This window comes from Chaetodon trifascialis, chromosome 11, assembly GCF_039877785.1.
Source record: "Chaetodon trifascialis isolate fChaTrf1 chromosome 11, fChaTrf1.hap1, whole genome shotgun sequence".
Classification (NCBI taxonomy): domain Eukaryota; kingdom Metazoa; phylum Chordata; class Actinopteri; order Chaetodontiformes; family Chaetodontidae; genus Chaetodon; species Chaetodon trifascialis.
This window is the reverse complement of record NC_092066.1, coordinates 5,025,790-5,044,578: the sequence shown is the minus strand read 5'-3', so window position 1 is coordinate 5,044,578 and position 18,789 is coordinate 5,025,790. Positions and strand designations below refer to the sequence as shown.

The following is an 18,789-nucleotide window of genomic DNA, read 5'->3' as shown; positions in this document are numbered from 1 at the left end:
CATCCCAAAAAGAAAGTGAAATAACAGCGACGTGTGAAAGAGCTTAAACGAGCAACTTCTGAAGCGGACGCTGCGTCCACAGGCGCGTGTTAAACATAGTTTGCATATCGTGCTGAACGGCCCACACTTTGTACTGTCAGAGGTGAACATGTTGATGGCTCGTCAGCGTGTGTGAACAGCGCACAGCCTTCACCTCGCTCCACCTTCGTGCTCTGCAGCCAATCGCATCATCTCCCGCAGACACCTGGACGCGCTCACTCGCCGCAGTAAATCAGACCGCTCGTAAAATTCTCATGACCTTCTACGACCGTAAACTGTGTGGCTTCAGCGTCATGGAAAATGTTTTTCTTTGGTTCTTTTTGGAGGAGGGAGAGGAAGGGGACGGTGGGTAAGAAGGTGGGAACAGGCTGAGTTTGGAGTCACAGACTGAGTGGACAGTGAGGACAAAGGGAGGTAAACATGGCTGATAAGGTGGAGGACAAACAGACGGTAAAAATGTCAGCTGTCGTGATGTGTTTCCTCTCACAGAGGGCAGCTGTGGGCAGCAGCCACATTTATTTGTTGGCACTCTCACTCAGGGAAGCTTGCGCTGAACCTGCTGCTTGTGCTTAAATGGAAAAATCTGCCTTCAGGCATTTTTGGCCCATTTTGTAGGTTTTTATTGGTGTAGATTTATCTATCTGTGGATACAGTGTGCATTATATGGCCAAAAGTATGTGGACACCCTTGTCTCCTGCACCTGTTGTCTGCTGCTGTAATGTGATATTTAGACAACAGTGTGCTGCACAGGCTGTGGCAGCAGGTTAGCAACCAGGTGCACTGGTGTTGTTTTGGCTGTCCACATACTTTTGGCCATGTAGTGAAAATCATTGATTTGCTTAAAGGAGTATCAAATTTTTGCGTACATTTAATAGTTTTGCAGTAACGTCGATGATGCAGGAAGAAATCCGTCAAACAGGAACTTTAATAGATTAATAAGCATCATTAATAGCAACAGGAGGTTCAGCAGGTTCAGGTCTTTGCAGAGCTGGATGAAGTGCCACGATCAGCCAGCTTCATTTTATTTTAACTTGACCCCCAGAAACCGACCAGTGCTCCTCTGCTGTCGCCATCTTTCCCCGGGTTTTACCAAACTTGCGACATGCCAGCTTTGATTTGCAACATAAGATTTCCCCTCCTGCTGATTTCAACACGTTTCACCAATCGAAAGAAGTGCTGCACTTGAAACTCAAGCAGCACTTCTGTGAAACTGGTGCATCAGTAAGACAAAACCTCAAAACACGAGGTTCAGCAGAAGCTAAATGTAGCCTCTGTAAGGTCTTCATGTCAGTTTAGATCTGCTTTAATGCTGCATAACCTTTGGCTCTGTGGTGGCTCTGTGGTGCATTGTGGGAAGTGTAGGAAACCTGTAACGTGTTAAGAAGCAGATGAGAAATCGGGGGAAAGTTTGTACACGTGGAACGAAATACCAGGACTGAACATGAGAGATTTAAGACTGATTGGTCATCAGATCCGGAGGTGGATTTTTCCTTTTAAGACAGACCACATGCGTGTGGGGGGTGGGGGGTGGGGGGGTGGGGGGGCATCCAGCTAACAAACGAGCACAGAAAGACCCGACATCTGCACAAATGAAACCACGCTGTTCTCAAGTTGAATCATTTTATTGTAAAAGTAGATCCACAGTTTGTACAGTTTTTAGTAAAGTACCTCTAAAAGCAGAGAACCCATTCTGTTAACACAGCGATAAGACGTGGAAGGAGACGTCATTTGGTAACTGTCCCACGTGTCCCATGCAAGAAAAATCCCTTTCTTCAAGTCTGTCAAGCGAACGCTCCATATATTACCAACGCAAATAAAACACTTCTTAAATACTTTCAGTATAAATATTTTAGAACATTTTACACCATCTGAATTTATTATTTCCACCTTTTGGCCGTAATCCCATGAAGACATGCATGAAGAGTTGGTCCCCACATTAAAAAAAGTGAATATCTCTGATTTCATACTGGCTGTTAACCGATATCAGGGAATGTAACAGATCTGAAACAATAAATATTTGTATTTTATTAAGTTAAACGTTATTAAGTTAGAAAATATGATACTGTTTCACTGAAACATTAGCTGGCTGGATACAGAACATTACTACTGGCCTCAAGCACAGTAGCATCATTTATCTGTACAAGTCAAAAAAGTGGACCAGTTTGCCGGATTTTAAGACGAGACTTAGAGTGTCAGTCTGAGGAAACTAAAAAAAAATAGGTTTCGCTAAGAAGCAAGGAGAAAACCCAGCCCCGTGGTGTGAAACTACAGCTGTTAGCGTTCTAACATTAAAAAATCCCTCGGCTGTGACTGAAGCAGGACAGCAGCTGACCTGGGACCAGGTAGGGTGGCGTCGGTCAGTGGGAGTTGCTGTAGTGCTCCAGCCGAGCCACCATGGTGGACACCAGCTTCTCCAGCTGCTCCGCCCTCAACCTGCCCGTCTCCAGGACCTCCTCGTGGTTGGCCTTCTTCTGGCTGTCGTAGTCCATCACTGACTGGTTGCTGATGAGCGACAGGGCAAAGCAGCGCATCCCGGCGTGGCGGGCGACGATGACCTCGTGGGCAGTGCTCATACCTGCGGCGAAGACGAAGAGGAGGTGAGAGGTTACAGTGCGAAGAGCTGCTGTTCACATGTTAGCCGGCGTCCCTGCTAAGATGTTGAAAAAGGTCTAGACTCACATTTTTCCAAAATATTTCTGGGTGTGTTATGACCTGATAGGCAATGTTCCAGGTGAGCGAGCAGGAGCATCGCTGAGCAGTGCTGGGTGTCGATCATTCTTCCATCAGTGTGATGAAGTGCGAATTCTCTGGATTAGCCAGAAACAGGCGTCTCTCCTTATCCACACTCCATCATAATACTTGTCATTATCATCAGACAAAGTGCGGGACAGTTTGTTGATAAATGCGGTGAAAAGGCCCCGCTGTCACTATGAGCAGTGTTGGTTGTGATGGATTGTTTCTCTGATAACTTTAAGCTTTGTTAAAACCTGACGTTACTTAAAAATGACATTTTCGATGACCAGTCCTGTGACTCACTTCCTTCTTTGCGTCAGTCGGACTGATTTTGACCTCGTGTGGACGTCTTTGTGTATGTGTGCTCTTGCACTTCTGTCTTTGCCGTGACCTGAGTGTGAACCCTGATTGAGGACATTTTCCTGAAGGGATGGGGTTAAAATTGGGTTCGGGTTTAGCCGCGTGCGTGCGTGCGTGCGTGCGTGCGTGTAGTGGAGAATCTCGACCCTCACCGACAGCATCGGCGCCCAGCCTGTGCAGCATGTTACACTCGGCGATGGTTTCGAAGGACGGGCCTCCCAGGACGCAGTACACTCCCTCCCGCAGGAAGTCGCTGTAGCCCAGCTCTGACGCCACGTCGAAGGCCAGCCGCCGCAGCTCGCGATCGTAGGCGTCGGACATGCAGGGGAAGCGGACGCCAAACCTGAGGGGGAGGAGGACGGAGTTCAGTCAACTTCAGCTGACTTTTGGAACGGACTCAGCTGTGCTGCTCAACACTGAAATCCACCCAGATGACTCAAGTACCACTAAAGCAAGTTTCTGAGATTAGCCAAGTCCTCATGAGCAGCAGAAAGCAGAAACTGCTCTTCAGTGGACGTGCTGGTTTGATGCACCGTGAGCTGACGGTTAACAGTGAGCACTGGAGATCTGTGTGGACGTCATCTGTTTGCATTGATGTTCTGACTTTACGCAGTTCTGCTCTGAAGCTAGAAGTCCTGTTTAAGCCTTTTGGGGCCTCTAGCCTGCAGCCACAGAGAACAACAGGCGCTTTTGTTGACACTGACATCAGCTTATTGTTGCTCAAGGGCTGAAGTGTGGCAGTTTTTGTGTAGGAGGCTGGAAAAATGCACAAAGATACAGAATAAATGGTGGCGGGGGAGGGGGGGCCTGGTTACTGCTGAGTCATTTTAACAGTGAATGAGTAGCGGCTGCCTTCAGAGGGAAGTTTGAATGAAAATGACCTGACTGGTTTGAGCTCATCGCTTTTAAAATGTACATTTTGAGATCTTTGCGGCAACTTAAGAAAAACATTTGCACATTTTCTCAGAATTTCAGCGAACCGACCGTTTAATGAGCCGAAGCCTGTGAGCGCTGCGAGTGGTCCAAACACAGAAATCGTGCTGGCCATACCTGTCATCATTTGGCCCAGCCAGCGGGTTGACTCCAGCAAACCCCGGCATGTTGATGTGGTCCTTGAGGACCATGACGTCTCCCACTTTGTAGTCCTGGTTCAGGCCTCCGGCGGCGTTGGTCAGGATCATGGTCTCCACGCCCATCAGCTTGAAGACACGCATGGGCAGCGTGATCTGAAGAGCACGAGATCATGTCAAACGCTTTCGTAACACAATGATAATGTGGACCAGCGTTCGGCGTGCACAATATGAGAAACATTTGCATCCCAGCTGCACAAACAAGGCTTGAGACGCAGATTAAATGCAAGATTAAGATTAAATGCAGGCGCGCAGATGTGTTATTTCAGGGTTTCTTCATTGCACGACAGTTACCAGAGCACAGCATAATGTCATTGATATTATAACACACAGACATGTCCATGTTTGCTGGCTGGATGATCTGCCTGAGGCTGCTTTCACTGATGGAGAGTAAAGAGGAAACATATCTCTGTCCCTGCTGACGGTGATGCCGTCCAGACACCAGCTGGGTAAATATGGATCCTCAGCAGACGGGCTGATTCCCCTCAAACTCTCGCTGCTTTGGCTCTCTACGTCCAGGTTTTGAGAGCTCTGTGTCTGTTTGTGCCTGAGAAATCACTCCACAGCTGCACGTCTCCAGAAACATCATCCCACTTAAAAAGCCCTCGTTTGCCAGTTTTCATTGGAAAGGCTTTCTCCCAGCAACACGGTGCTGCTGGGAACTGAGCACAGTGAAGTCCGTGGATTATTCTGAGGGACACGGAAAGTTTCCGGATGTTGGAGGAGAGGAGAGGAGAGTTTTTAAGTCTCACTTTTCAGAGCTTCTCACGTCAGTGTGACTGAAACTCTCTGAGGGTCGAGAGACGCTTTACAATGCTACAGCAGTCTTCACGGGAATGAATCACATGGAGAAACAATCTCAGTGAAACAGCTTTAAAAGCTAAAAAGACGCTCAGTATTATGAAAACTATATGAACACTCAAACATGTATTTACAGTATATTGACTTTCAAAGCTTTTAGTTTCCCTTCCTCTGCTGCACAAGCTCTTATTTACATTGGATGTGTTTGTATATTTGTCTTTGTGAACATGTCATCATCATCTTTTATAATCACCCTATTTTTAGTAAGAACACAAACACATGCACAAAAAACATGAATTACTGTTATTTGAGGACCCTTTAAAATGTCCTTTAAAGGCGGTCCAGACTACAGGACTTGTAAAAGGATTAATCGGGGAATGTTTTTTCTCCCTGACTCATGTTGACTGCACAGCTAATCTGCACTGATTACTAGATTACTGCACCTGGCGAGATCGTCTTGTTTTTGGCTGTGATAAAATCAGACGTTGTAGCGTCTGGGACGTCTCACAACACAACTATAAAATCCTTTGTGGCGAAAGATTTCATGCAGATTTCTGTCTAAGATCGAAAAAAACAAAAACAAAGCTGGCACAGGCAAAGGAGTGCAAACATTCATGACGTTACTGGAGTGTTTCCATGTGCACTGCCTCTGCTTCTGCTCCACTGTGTTTAATTGATTAGTTGACTGTAGTCAAATGCAATCAGCTTAGAAAATACATTATTCATTATATCTGTAAAGATTAAAGACCCTTCGGAGTGACCTGACCGACCGAACTTGACAATATAATAATGTTCAATGTACAAAATATGTAAAATAATATAATTCTATATAATTCATAAGTACTTCTACTTCTTATACCTTTAGTACATTCTGTTTAGAATACTTTTACTGATGTTAAGTTTTAAAAGAAGGACTTTTACTTGTAATGGAGTACTTGTACATCCTGGTACTTGTACTTTAGTCTTCTACACCTTTACTATGTGCAGCTGTGTTTAACCTCCACTCACCTTCTGGACGGGGTAGCCTTCGTACAGGTGGAACCTCCCCTGCATGCAAACACACGGCTTCCCCTTTAGTGTTCCAAACACCAGCCGGCCAGCGTGACCGTGCACTGCAACACACACACACACACACACACACACACACACACACACACACACACACACCAAGTGCATTTAATGAAAGCCCACAAACATGCACAAACACGTAAAATAACAGCTGTGTTTTCCCAGACAGCTGCAGCTTGTGCATACCTGTGCTGCGGGGGAAGTTGGGGATGTCACTGTATTTGAAGTCTTGAGGGTCCTTGAGCATCTCAGCCAGCCCCCCCAGACCCGAACCGCACACGATTCCCACAGTCGGCCGCACCTGTGTCTTGGACAGCAGCCAATCAGCTGTGGCCCGACACTGCTCATAGTTGTCACTGAGAGAGAAGGAAAAACAAAGATCAGTCACGTATGTACGAAGATCTACATGGCCAAATGTATGTGGACACCCCCACATGGGAATGAGGTCTTCCTTCTTCAGGTTTGTTAATAAAATCATTATCTTCATTAACACCAAAGCCTTGTGACCATATGAAGCCCTTTTTAAGATGGTGTGACACAGTGGAAAGACAGCGATGCCCTCATTTCACCTCTTTGTACACACAGCCACGCTGCATTCAGGAACATCTGACTCAACAGAAGGAATTTGGGAGGTGGGACCATCCTGCACAGTCTGAGCTGAAAATGAATACCTTTCCTGGCTTTGAGTATTTGTATACACAAGTACACACACACACACACACACACACACACACACACACACACACACACACACACACACACAGATTATATCCTGTAGGATTACTGGATTCAAAAGATTTCAACTGTGCAACCAATGTGTGGTGTTCTGGTGACAGAGCGTGAGATCTGAACACACCTGGATGATAAATACAGTTTACAGTGATTTGCACACACACACACACACACACACACACACACACACACACACACACACACACACACACACACACACACACAGTTGTGTTTCCATCATTTTTGGGGACGCTACATAGACTTACATTCATTTCCTAACCATAACCATAACCACTACTTGCCAAAGCCGAGTGTTCACCCTAAAATGTAATGATTTCCATCACTGGGATTTGCGTTTTGCCCATTTAAGGAAGGCAAATCTTCATAATGTGACCGAGAACAAATCTATGTCCCCACAACATGAGTAATACATGGCCACACATACACGCACACACAGGTTTGTATTTCTGTCTGTGAGGACTTTGAACTGTACTGTTGATACTGACCAACCCTTCCTGTATAACTTTATTATAGCAACCATCATGCCCTGGCCCCTGTAATTAACCATGGGGGGCAGGGCAGGGTTGCTTTATTAAAACTTTATTAAACATCATGTAAAAAAAAAAAAAACAGACATGCCGCCACAACAACACTAAAGTGCAAACAAACAAACATGTCTGCCAAGAATCGCCTGCAGCCACGAGCTTTAAAGGGAAACACTATAAATATAATTTATGACAGCTGACAAGCACATGCGAAGCAAACTCATTAAAACGTTCAAAGTCACTGTGGGCTTTAAGAAATCAACATGGGGATTTTTTACATTTCCCAGATCAAACCAGGAATTGATGAAGTATATATAACCGATCATGAAAATAGGCCTAATCATTAATCGCAAGCTGACTGACATCCCCTTTAAAGCTGCTTTTTAAAATCAAATTTAAACTGAAGCTGGTTCTCATAAAGACGGAAAACCAGACACATGCGCAGTCTGAACACCTTTGAGTAACTTCATGGCTGTCCCATCACAGGCGTGAGTGCGCGTGCTGGGTGTGAGGAGGCAGACATTTGCACTTCTACTCAGAGGGAATGTACCTGCTTACATCCCACCGATGCTAAAAACCAGCGCGTGTTTCTGTTTCACATCAGTCATTTCATGAAATCGTCATTGTGTTTTCACGGTTTCCTGCCAGCGTGGGGCCGCCTCACCTTCTGTCAGAAACAAAAAGGTACAACATGTACTGAAGCTTGCGTGCGCCACAGCGCGTCCCCCGCACAGGCTCCACCAAAATGCGGCCGAAACAAGACCAGAGACGGGCGCGATGCCGGGCCGCTGGCACATGGGCCCAAATAAGAGCCGCACAGCCAGTTACTCAGTGAGTAAACAGTGTCCGCTTGTGCTCATGCGGAGTCACTCCGCTTCCTCCTGAGTCACAGACGGATGTTTGGGGGAATGGCGTCAGGGCGGAACGCGCGTGCCAAGTGGGGTTTTTCCCTTCCGTCACTGAGCAAACCGGGGCTGATCCGCGTCCTGAAGGGGGGTACAGAGAAGCACGTTTTCCTTCGCAACACCACCTGAAGCGAACACTTGTCTCTTCTGCCAGATCCACGAGAAGAAGACTAAAACGAAGCGAGCGGCAACAGCAGGAGCGCGATGTCCTGACGGGGCCGCCGCGCGCTTCTCAGCTTCTTTAATTCACGGTTTAATTAGACTGATGGAGTCCGTGCGCGTTGGAGGGAGTGCGGCTCCATGTGCGCAGTGTTTCAGCCTCCATATGTCACTTCCCATGAGAAATGAGCCATGAAAACCCGGCCTACATCACCGCAAAATCATGGAAAATCTATAGAAATATTACGGGATATTATATATTGAGGTACAAATGACAGGAATATGATCACATCTTTACTGGCAGACATTTGTAATATTTTAGTAATTGTGTATTTACTCACCCGGCGTACATGATGGAGCGTGATGCAGGCAGAGTTGGCGGCGTGCTCCGCGTTAAATTCTGTACAATTGTCCGGGTTTCCCGATGGAGGGACCGGTTTTAGGTTTACACCCCCACTCCTCTGTAGCGCCACTGCCACCACACTTCCCACACGTCACAGTCCGGCAGAGGCTCTGATTGGTCGAAGCGCGGACGAGCGTTTGATGTGCTTGTCCTCACAGCATCTTGTGAGGCGTTCAGGTGCTCCGCCCCCCCAAACAGGTCAGGAATGCGTCTAGACCGAAATTCTGACAAAATAAACAGTTTTCTTTTTAAAGGCACCGTCTCTTTTCCTAATGTAAACAAACAAGATCCCAAGAGCCAAAAACAGAAACGACGAGGAATGAAAAATTGGTACGATAGTACGAGAACACAAGAAACCATCAGTCTACTTCATTCATGTTATACTTACTGTAAAACTGTTTAAAATTTGCACATTTGAGTTAAATAAAGTTGTATTTATTTTTTAATAATTTCATTTTAGAAATAATTTTTACTCATAGCTCAAAGCCTTCAAAGACAAAGCCTCAAATGTAAATGAGCTATTCAGTGTCTAAATGATCTATTTGCCCTTTTTTATTCTCAGTTAGAGCAAGAGACAGTAAGACAGGAAGTTGCTGTCTGTTCAGATATATATATATGTATTTTTCATTTTAGCGCTCTGTCACTCACATGAAGAGGAAATTGGCTTATATGGAAAGTGACAGGATTTAGTTCCTAAAATAGCCAAACTGTAACCTACACAATACTAACATAGTCGTTGCCTTCAATTTCTAAAATGTAACTCAGACACTTCAGTAGAATCAGTTTTATTATTTGTGTGCCGCTTTGATGCCGTCTTAATCGTTTGTAACTATTTTTTCTTACGCAGCCTGCGTGATTCTTTAAGTGTCGTAACTGTGGAATTTCCGACAGTTCCTGAAGGCAACATACCGCTTTTCCTCTCAACGTGGTCGTGTTGCGTTTTGGTGCTGATGCAATCACCCTGCTGGAGAAAATCAAAGAAGGAAACAATCTGTCTCAACATCCCTCTGCTGATTCACAGGTCACTTCTTGGAACGCTTCCTGGCTAATAGACCTATTTGTTAAAAACAACTGAAGACAAGTGCACGTTTCCGAGGAAGAACCAAAGAAGACATAAGAGAGCTGTTTGAAGCAGTTAAGTCCATAAACTGATATCATTGTGTGTGGTCGTATGTGACAAGCAAACAGCGTGTGTCAGAAAATATGGAGAACAGATGAACAGAAGAATCAGATATGATAAACATGTTACTGCACTATAAGTACTTTTACCTTGATGCTTTAATCAGAATCAGAATCAGAATCAGAAAAAGCTTTATTGGCATGTATGATTTTACACATACAAGGAATTTGTTTTGGTGATGTTGGTGCATGACAAATCTTCTAAAAATAAACTATGAAAAAGTAAAAAATGTAACAATATAAATACATATACAGTCTGTTTTTTCAGAATAAAAAGAGCAGTACAGCTGGCAGTGATACAGTACGAAAAATCAAATGTTCACAAACGTGCAAATGAGAACAAGGAAATTCAAGCTGAGCATTAATGTAACGCATAGAGTTATGGCAATGTCAGTGTGACTAGTAGAGGCAGCGGTGGAGTGTGAAGAGTGTCAGGGGGGATTCTGGGCCTTGTTGAAGAAGAATCAGAGGGACAGTCCCCTTTATTTGTCACACAACATACACGACATGCCAGGCAATTGGTGAAATTTCGCCTCCTGCCAGAGGGAAGTGTCTCAATGAGTTTGTGTTTGGGATCAGCCACAATCTTTTCTGCACGTCTAAGGGTCCTGGAGGTGTACAGGGCCTGAGGAGACGGGAGATTGCAGTTGATTGCAGATTGCAGTGCTTTCTTGATGAGGGAGCTGATGTTCGGCTCCCACTTGAGGTCCTGGAGATGATAGTTCCCAGGAAGCAGTAGTGTCAATAGTGGAGTCACAGAGGGTGATGGGGGCAGGTGAGGCTGAGTTCTTCTTGTAGTCCACAACCATCTCCACTGTCTTTAGAGCGTTGAGCTCGAGGTTGTTCTGGTTGCACCAGGTCACTAGATGGTCAACCTCCCACCTGTAGGCGGACCCGTCGCCATCAGAGATGAGGCCGATGAGGGTGGTGTCATCTGCAAACTTCAGGAGCTTGACAGACTGGTGACTGGAGGTGCAGCTGTTCGTATACAGGGAGAAGAGCAGAGGAGAAAGAACGTAGCTCTGGGGGGATCCGGTGCTGATGGTCTTCGAGTCAGAGACATGTTTCCCCAGCTTCACGCACTGTTTCCTGTCAGACAGGAAGTCTGTAATCCACCTGCAGGTGGAGTCAGGTATGCTCAGCTGGAAGAGCTTCTCCTGAAGCAGAGTTGGGATGATGGTGTTAAAAGCAGAGCTGAAATCCATGAACAGGATCCTGGCGCAGGTTCCTGAGGAGTCCAGGTGCTGGAGGATGAAGTGGAGGGCCAAGTTGACTGCATCGTCTACAGACCTGTTGGCTCTGGCAAACTGCAGGGGGTCCAGGAGAGGGTCGGTGATGTCTTTGAGGTGTGAGAGCACAAGGTGCTCAAAAGTCTTCATGACCACAGAGGTCAGGGTGACGGGTCTGGAGTCATTAAGTTCTGTGGTCCTTGGCTTCTTGGGAACAGGAATGATGGTTGAAGACTTGAAGCAGGCTGGCACGTGACATCTCTCCAGTGAGGTGTTAAAAATGTCTGTGAACACCGGAGACAGCTGATCAGCGCAGTGTTTCAAGGAGGATGGGGAGACAGAATCCAGTCCAGCTGCTTTCTGGGGGTTCTGTCCTCCTCCTGAAGAGTTAGTCCCTCTCATGGATGGAAATGGTCGTCACTGAGGTGGGTGGGGAGGGGAAGGGTAACCTTTAAGGTGGGCATTGGTGGAGGTGACTGAAGCTGGAGCTGTTGGGAGGTGTTGTGGGGGATGGTTGCTGGACTGTCCCTTTGTCTTTCAAAGTGTCAGTAGAACTCGTTCAGGTCGTTGGCTAGGCGTCGGTCGTTGATGGAGTGGGGGGCTTTAGGCTTGTAGTTGGTGATCTGCCTGAGCCCTTTCCAGACAGATGCAGAGTCGTTAGCTGAGAACTGGTGTTGGAGCTTCTCAGAGTACAGTCGTTTAGCCTCTTTCACCGCCTTGCTAAACTTGTACTTCGCCTCTTTGAATCTGTCTTTGTCGCCACTCCTGAAAGCCTCTTCCTTTGCCAACCTTAGCTGTCTGAGTTTGGCTGTGAACCAGGGTTTGTCATTGTTCTAACTCACCATGGTGCATGATGGAACACAGCACAGAAGCTGATGTAGGACATCACAGCCTCCATGTACTCATCCAGACTGTTGGTAGCAGTCCTGAACACATCCCAGTCAGTAGAGTCCAAACATCCCTGGATATCCTCCACAGCCTCACTGGTCCACTTCCTTGACTCACTACAGGTTTGTAGAGCTTTAGTTTCTGCCTGTACACAGGAATCAGGTGGACCATGACGTGGTCAGAGTTGCTCAGTGCAGCAAGGGGGACAGCGTGATAAGCATCCCTGACTGTGGTGTAACAGTGATCCAGAATATTCTCCTCTCTGGTCTGGCGTTTAATAAACTGTCTGTATTTAGGGAGTTCGTGGGTGAGGTTACCAATAACTAAAGAGTCCGGGTTGGTCCGCTCCACACACAGTATCTGGTGGGTTGCACGTTGGCCTGCGGTGGGATGTAAACGCCAACCAGAATGAATGAAGCGAACTCGTGGGGTGAATAAAAAGACTTACAGTTAATGATGAAAGATTTCAGGTCAGGAGTGTGACCTGTGTCAACAGTGCTGGAGAACAGGTTCCTCCACCTTTAGTTTTGCCGGAAAATTCCGTGTCTCTGTCCGGGCGGTAGAGCTGGAAGCCTGCCAGCTGCAGCGCAGAGTCCGGTATTAATCCACACAGCCACGTCTCCGTGAAGCACAAAACCGCAGATGAAGAAAAGTCCCTGTTTTTACACAACAGCAGTTGCAATTCCTCCAGTTTGTTGGGCAGTGAACGCATGTTAGAGAGAAATATTCCCGGTAACGTTGTACGTAGTCCGCACTGGTGAAGACGCATGAGCACACCGGCCCGTTTTCCTCTCCTCCAGCATTTCGCTGTGTGAGCAAAGGTGAGCGCACCTCTGACCAGGATGTCCAAAATTCTGGTGTTGTTACCCTGATGTTCGTGAGCTCTTCTCTGGTGAAAGAGCTCTGGGTACTGTCGCAAAAAACAGAGTTAAAACACAAAACAAAACAACGCGCACCAACACACCGAGGCAGCCGTCCGCGGTGCCATTTTGAAGCAAGTTAATAATAAAACACTGACAGGGAACACGTTACTGCATTATAAGTACTTTTACCTTGATGCTTTAAGTAAATTTAACTGATAATACTTTTAGTTAAGAAAGGTTTTGCAGAACTTTTACTTGTAATTGAGTTTTTCTACAGTGCAGCAGAATACTTCTTCCACCGCTGCTTGCAGTACATTTCAGCATTAAACTGAAACCTAGAGTAGAATGTGCCATTGCCTGAGCGAGCAGCAACACCACAAAGAAGCTAACCAGACATACCAGACATTAACCCCAGCAGCACCTCCAGCTGACATGCAATTATCGCTCTCTACAAAACCGAAGTGCTGGATGAGACCAACAAACTGACTGTTTCACAACACAGTTATAATAAGACGCGAGATGACAGCTGAAAGTATACTTTCAGTTCAGATTATTTGGGCAAACTGCTGTTTACCAAGAACAACAAAGAGTTTTCAAGACTGATTCTGCAGTTCTTACAGACGGGAGGGCTGAAAAGGCAAAGTTTGCCCTCAGGTGTAATGTGGTGTGATGGAGAAAAAGGCATGGCCTCATTAAAATCAACAGGTTTCATTCCTTTGAGAGAGCGTGAAGTGCTTTGCAGTCAGGTAATGGGATAACATGGAAAGGGTTTTATGCTCAGTATTGCTCATTAGATTTAGGACATTTCAGCCTGACGTCGGTGCTGGATTGATCCTTTTGAGATCACGAATATTTACAGCTAATGTCATGGAAATCTGAGCACTGGCATGCAAGCACTGGTCAACCCTGACGGTGGCTCAACCGAAACCAGGAATCAACCATGATCGAGCACTTTAAATTAAATAGTAATGTGGGTAGTATTTATCAAGGCTTCATGCGCAGATTGACTGACGGACAGACAAACTGACAGAGCAAAGAGAAGCACAGAGCCTGAAGGTTTTCGTGTGCATACTTTGAATTACTGCTGAGTGTATATGTACAGACATGCACATTTTTTTTCTTTGCATATACAGTGAGAGTCTCCATGACAAAATGGAGCAACAACAAAGTATCAGCAGCGAAATACACGATCCATTGTCATTATTACTGACGCAGTGACATGTAAGCAGCATTTTAATGGTGTAATTAGTTGAGATGAAGCAAGTTTTAACTGCTTCATGTACTGTTGGGTAAGTAAATTTATAAACAGAGCACATTTTCCCTCTGACATGTAGTGGAGCAGAATGGCATTAGATGGAAATATTCAAGTACATCACAAGTACTGTAAAATCCTTCTGAAGTGCTGTGCTTGAATAAATGTACTTAGACAGCTGGCATGCTTGTATATCTGTGTGTGTGTTTGTGTGTGTGTGTGTGTGTGTGTGTGTGTGTGTGTGTGTGTGTGTGTGTGTGTGTGTGTGTGTGTTTTGTTGCATGTACCTGTTGTGATGGCGGCACAGAGCAGCCAGTGTTGTGCTGGCTGTTATGTAACTGCTCATTTGTATTCACACAGTCGTCGGGCCTTTGTGCAGCCAAAACCTGCTGCTGTCGCCCTGCAAGCAAATTAAGTCACCAGTGGGAAAAAAGAGCAGAGAGAAACTTTTGTCTCTTTGCAGATTGTGTGCTTTTATTTTTTTCTTTAGATCACTTTGTGGTGAAAAAGATTTTGTTCTCACGCAAAACCTCCAGCTCTCCTGCTACCACACATCTACTTACATAATGTACTTTTACTGTTTCTTTGCAGCCCAGCTCAATCTGCACTGCAGCCTGCAGAACATCTGAAACTGGATCATTTTTAAATAAAGTTTTCCTGTTTGTTACTGATCGTCTGTCTCGTTGACATATTTTTATTTGTTTTCCATTTCTTTCCAGCTTCCTGTACGTTGCCCTGCTCTCTGCTGAACTAAGCGTAATATGCAAAATCTGATTTTTCGTTGCAGCGTCACACCGTACGCTGCAGTTTGATGGATTATCATCAAATTTGCTGCAGATGTTCTTGTCTCCACATGATTAATCAGAATGACTATGGTGATCCCTGATGTTTAATTTAGTGCCACCAGCAGGTTAAAATTTCCACTTGTTCGACACATCAACCTCAACTGTGCTTTCAGGTAGCACGCTAAACATTAGCATGTTCCTATACACACATTGTCAGTTGTAGCATGTTATCATATTAAATGCACATGTCCAGTCTTCCAGGGGTTAATCTGGAAGGTTCTGGAGAGTAAAATTTTGATTGCTCAGGGGCCCTGTCGTGCTTCTCTGCAGCATTTGAAGTCACGCAACTGTACGTGGCATCCTGGGCCTCTCTAACAGGGATCCGGCCTCTCCAGATGGGAATAGTTTCTATGTGCTGCAGGGACTCTGGCAGTATCCGCCATACCTGCATGTATTGTTAAACATGAGGCAAAGAAGTGGAAAATACAGCGTTCTTTGATACTTCTGATGACATTTAATTCAGTTCAGTACAAAGATTTGAGGTCACTATTCTGAGCCCTCTGTTCAGTCTGCTGCTGGTTTGAACTGTTTTACTGAGTTCAGTTTTGGAGCTAGGCCCAAATAAACTCTGCTCATTCGGCTGATAATAACTCGTGACCTGTGGTTGTTTCTGCGACTCACAGTGACCTTTTAACCAGGAAGTCATATTCTGTAGCTGAGCTGACACTGCTGCTTCCTGTTACCACAGAGGAAGTACAGACCCCCCCCCCCCCCATCACTAGATTTGGCTAGACAGTGAAATATACATAAAATTATTTTATTTAAATATCTCCATACACATTTGCAAACCTTGTTTTGAACAGTAACTTTTGTGTGTGTGTGTAGTGCAAATCTTCCTCCGTATTTGTGTGTCTCCTTTCAGGTGAGCAGACTGAAGCCCAGTTCCCATGAGAAAGAAGAACAGCTGTCTGGAAAAGAAAGTTTTAGCACACACACACACACACACACACACACACACACACACACACACACACACACACACACACACACACACACACACACACACACATACACACACACACACACACACACACACAGAGGAAGTCCTCTGCAAATGTAAAATTTGTCATCTGTTGCCACCTGCTGGCTGAACTGAGAGGTCGGTGACAAACAGGAGCATTTCCTTTTCCTTTGAAGCAAAAATGAAAGTATGGTAGATATTTAAAGGGTTATTACATCTTACTTTAGTTACGGGTGTTATACTGCTGCACTGACTGATGCTATTTTCTTAAATATCCTGTAGAGTAATTAAACATTGTTATATCTTTTACTTTACAAAGTAAAATTCATAATTCACTGTGTTAAAACATGTTCAGTGTTGTAAGTGAATGAGTGATGAGTTAATTACACACTGATGGATGTTACGCAGAATGAATGAAACATATAAATTCTTGAACAAATGTTCGAGTCTGTAATTAATAAAAAATGGCAGCGGGACTCTAAACTCTCTCTGAACCCGTGTCACTGTTTTCAACTTAACTGCGACACCAAGACCAGTAAAGGAAGGAAGTGAGACAGCAAGCAAAGCAGCAAATAAATATGCAAGAGATGGGATAAAGAGCTGGAATAAGGCTGGGGAGAGGAAGACAGGGAGTTTCTAAGCATGAATGAAACGGAGGTAAGTCCACCAATGGCACCACTGACATGAGCCAAAAGTACTTACTGACCCTGACACACACTCACACAAACACACCGCCCTTCTTTCTTTAGCCATTCTGTGCTAGATCTTTTTCTGCTCACAGGAAGTGGTGTGAACCGCTCCCTCTTTTTCAAGCTTCAGTTACCGTCACACAGGTCACGTGTTCCTGTCAGAAGATGATGTGCTGTCAGACATCTCCTCCAGAATGTGACACATATGCTCAGTGGAACATGTTGAGGTTATGAAAGACTCATCAACTTCTCCGTGAAGGGATGAGAATCACACCAGAATCACGCTCATGATGATCACACAATGACGACCTTAAAGACTCAGTGTACTGCATGCTGATTTTCTTCAATATGAGGCAAAATATGCGTTTATACTGCGGTACATTGGTAAATATCTGCTGAAATCACATTACAGCAACTACAACCATGTTTTACCTAGAAGTTGATGTCAAGGTATTTATCTCACACTATCATCCCAAACTCCCCAAAACCTATTTTAATTGAACATTGCATGTTTTTAAGAGAGGCAGCAGTGGAAGCAGTAGTCAGATTATTTAAGTAGAAATATCAAACACAGTGTAGAAATGCTGTTTCAACTACATGCAAAAGTATTAGAAAGTGTACTTAAAGTACCAAAAGTATAAGTGCTCATTGTGCAGAATGGCCCATTTAAGAATCACCACTTTAATGTTGCAGCTGGGTTTCAGCTTGGAGGTCCATATAGATTTACCTGATCCTATCTTAACCTGCATTTCTTCTTCTTCTTCATTTTGAGGGATTTCCTCTCGCCCAGTGTCAGCTGGGATCGACTCCAGTCCCCCCACAACCTTCAAAGGATTAGCAGGTACAGCTAACGGAGGGGATGGATGGATTATGTTGTTAATCTGAATCTGATTAGTAACTTGGAGTCAAAGTACAATATTTGACAATGAATCGCAGTGGAGTGGAAGTATTAAGTCTCAGAAAATGGAAATGCTCGAGTTAAGTACTGCAGTAAATGTACTTTCCAACGCTGAAGAAATGAATGAATATTCATCTAAAGATATAAACTAACAAACATCTGGCGACATGTCACTCAACATGATTAACTATTGTCACAGGAAACAACAGCAAATGACCCACCATAGAGGAAGCACACATGGCTGATTGTTCTCATCTTTTAATGGGCCGTTTTCTCCAGCTTCCCCATAAAAACACCGTCTGTGTAATTTACAAGAAGTGTGTGAGGGCATTATTACTGTTACTCGATGGCACTTTTACTCACGCAGTTACAAAAGATGTGAGAAACATTAGCAACATTTAACAGTAAAAACAATATAATATTGTCCAGAACATATAAAGAAAATACAGAAGTATGGGTTATTATTTGTAATTGGTCCCACAGTTCAGCTGCCATGACAGTTCAAGTCCTGTCACTTTATGGAAAAACAAGGCTTAATGGCTGGAGCGCCCCTTTAATGATGGCTGTTCAGCCAATGAGCGCGCTGAATCTATGGCACAGGCACAGCTCTGTGATTGGCTGTTGAACCTAGCGAATCAGTTGTTTTGATCTCGGTGTATCTTTGGATGTCCCCCGACCGAGCTCCTCTGTCCTTCTGTCCCTCTCCATCCACACGCTCTCATGTCCTACCACGGCGTGTTACTAACTTAGCTCCTTCCCCGGAGTCTCTGTGCTTTGTCGTCTTGCAGGTTCCCATGGACAGTGGCTGAATCTGGATGGTGGATTTCAGCTGCATCTCCTGCCTTGGCCCTGCCTGACATCCACTGCAACTGCTACTGCTGTTATTACATCCACTGTCACTGTTACTGTGATTGCATGTCTGTCTGTCTGTCTGTCTGTCTGTCTGTCTGTCTGTCTGTCTGTCTGTCTGTCTGTCTGTCTGTCTGTCTGTCTGTCTGTCTGTCTGTCTGTCTGTCTGTCTCTCCCTCTCTTGCTCTTCCTCTCTCACCCAACCGGTCGAGGCAGATGGCCGCCCACCCAGAGTCTGGTTCTGCTCGAGGTTTCTGCCTG

At 45.1% G+C, this 18,789-nt stretch overlaps 1 protein-coding gene across 1 annotated transcript; it reads right to left on the bottom strand.

Annotated features, from left to right (window-relative positions):
* Nucleotides 1-1,646: 1,646 nt before the first annotated feature.
* On the bottom strand, nt 1,647-8,987 carry pnp5b (purine nucleoside phosphorylase 5b). Its single transcript, XM_070975042.1, has 6 exons — nt 8,814-8,987; nt 6,318-6,487; nt 6,072-6,175; nt 4,183-4,358; nt 3,285-3,475; nt 1,647-2,614 (listed from the first exon to the last, which is right to left on the bottom strand). The coding sequence occupies exons 1-6, from the start codon at nt 8,822-8,824 to the stop codon at nt 2,397-2,399; spliced, it is 870 nt and encodes a 289-aa protein (XP_070831143.1). The 5' UTR covers nt 8,825-8,987; the 3' UTR covers nt 1,647-2,396.
* Between the last annotated feature and the right edge of the window lie 9,802 nt (nt 8,988-18,789).

Coding starts and splice junctions, on each gene's coding strand:
- pnp5b (XM_070975042.1), bottom strand. Junction 6,176..6,317: donor CAACTTCCCCCGCAGCACAG/GTATGCACAAGC, acceptor TGTGTGTTGCAG/TGCACGGTCACGCTGGCCGG. Junction 3,476..4,182: donor GCTGGGCCAAATGATGACAG/GTATGGCCAGCA, acceptor CCTCCCCCTCAG/GTTTGGCGTCCGCTTCCCCT.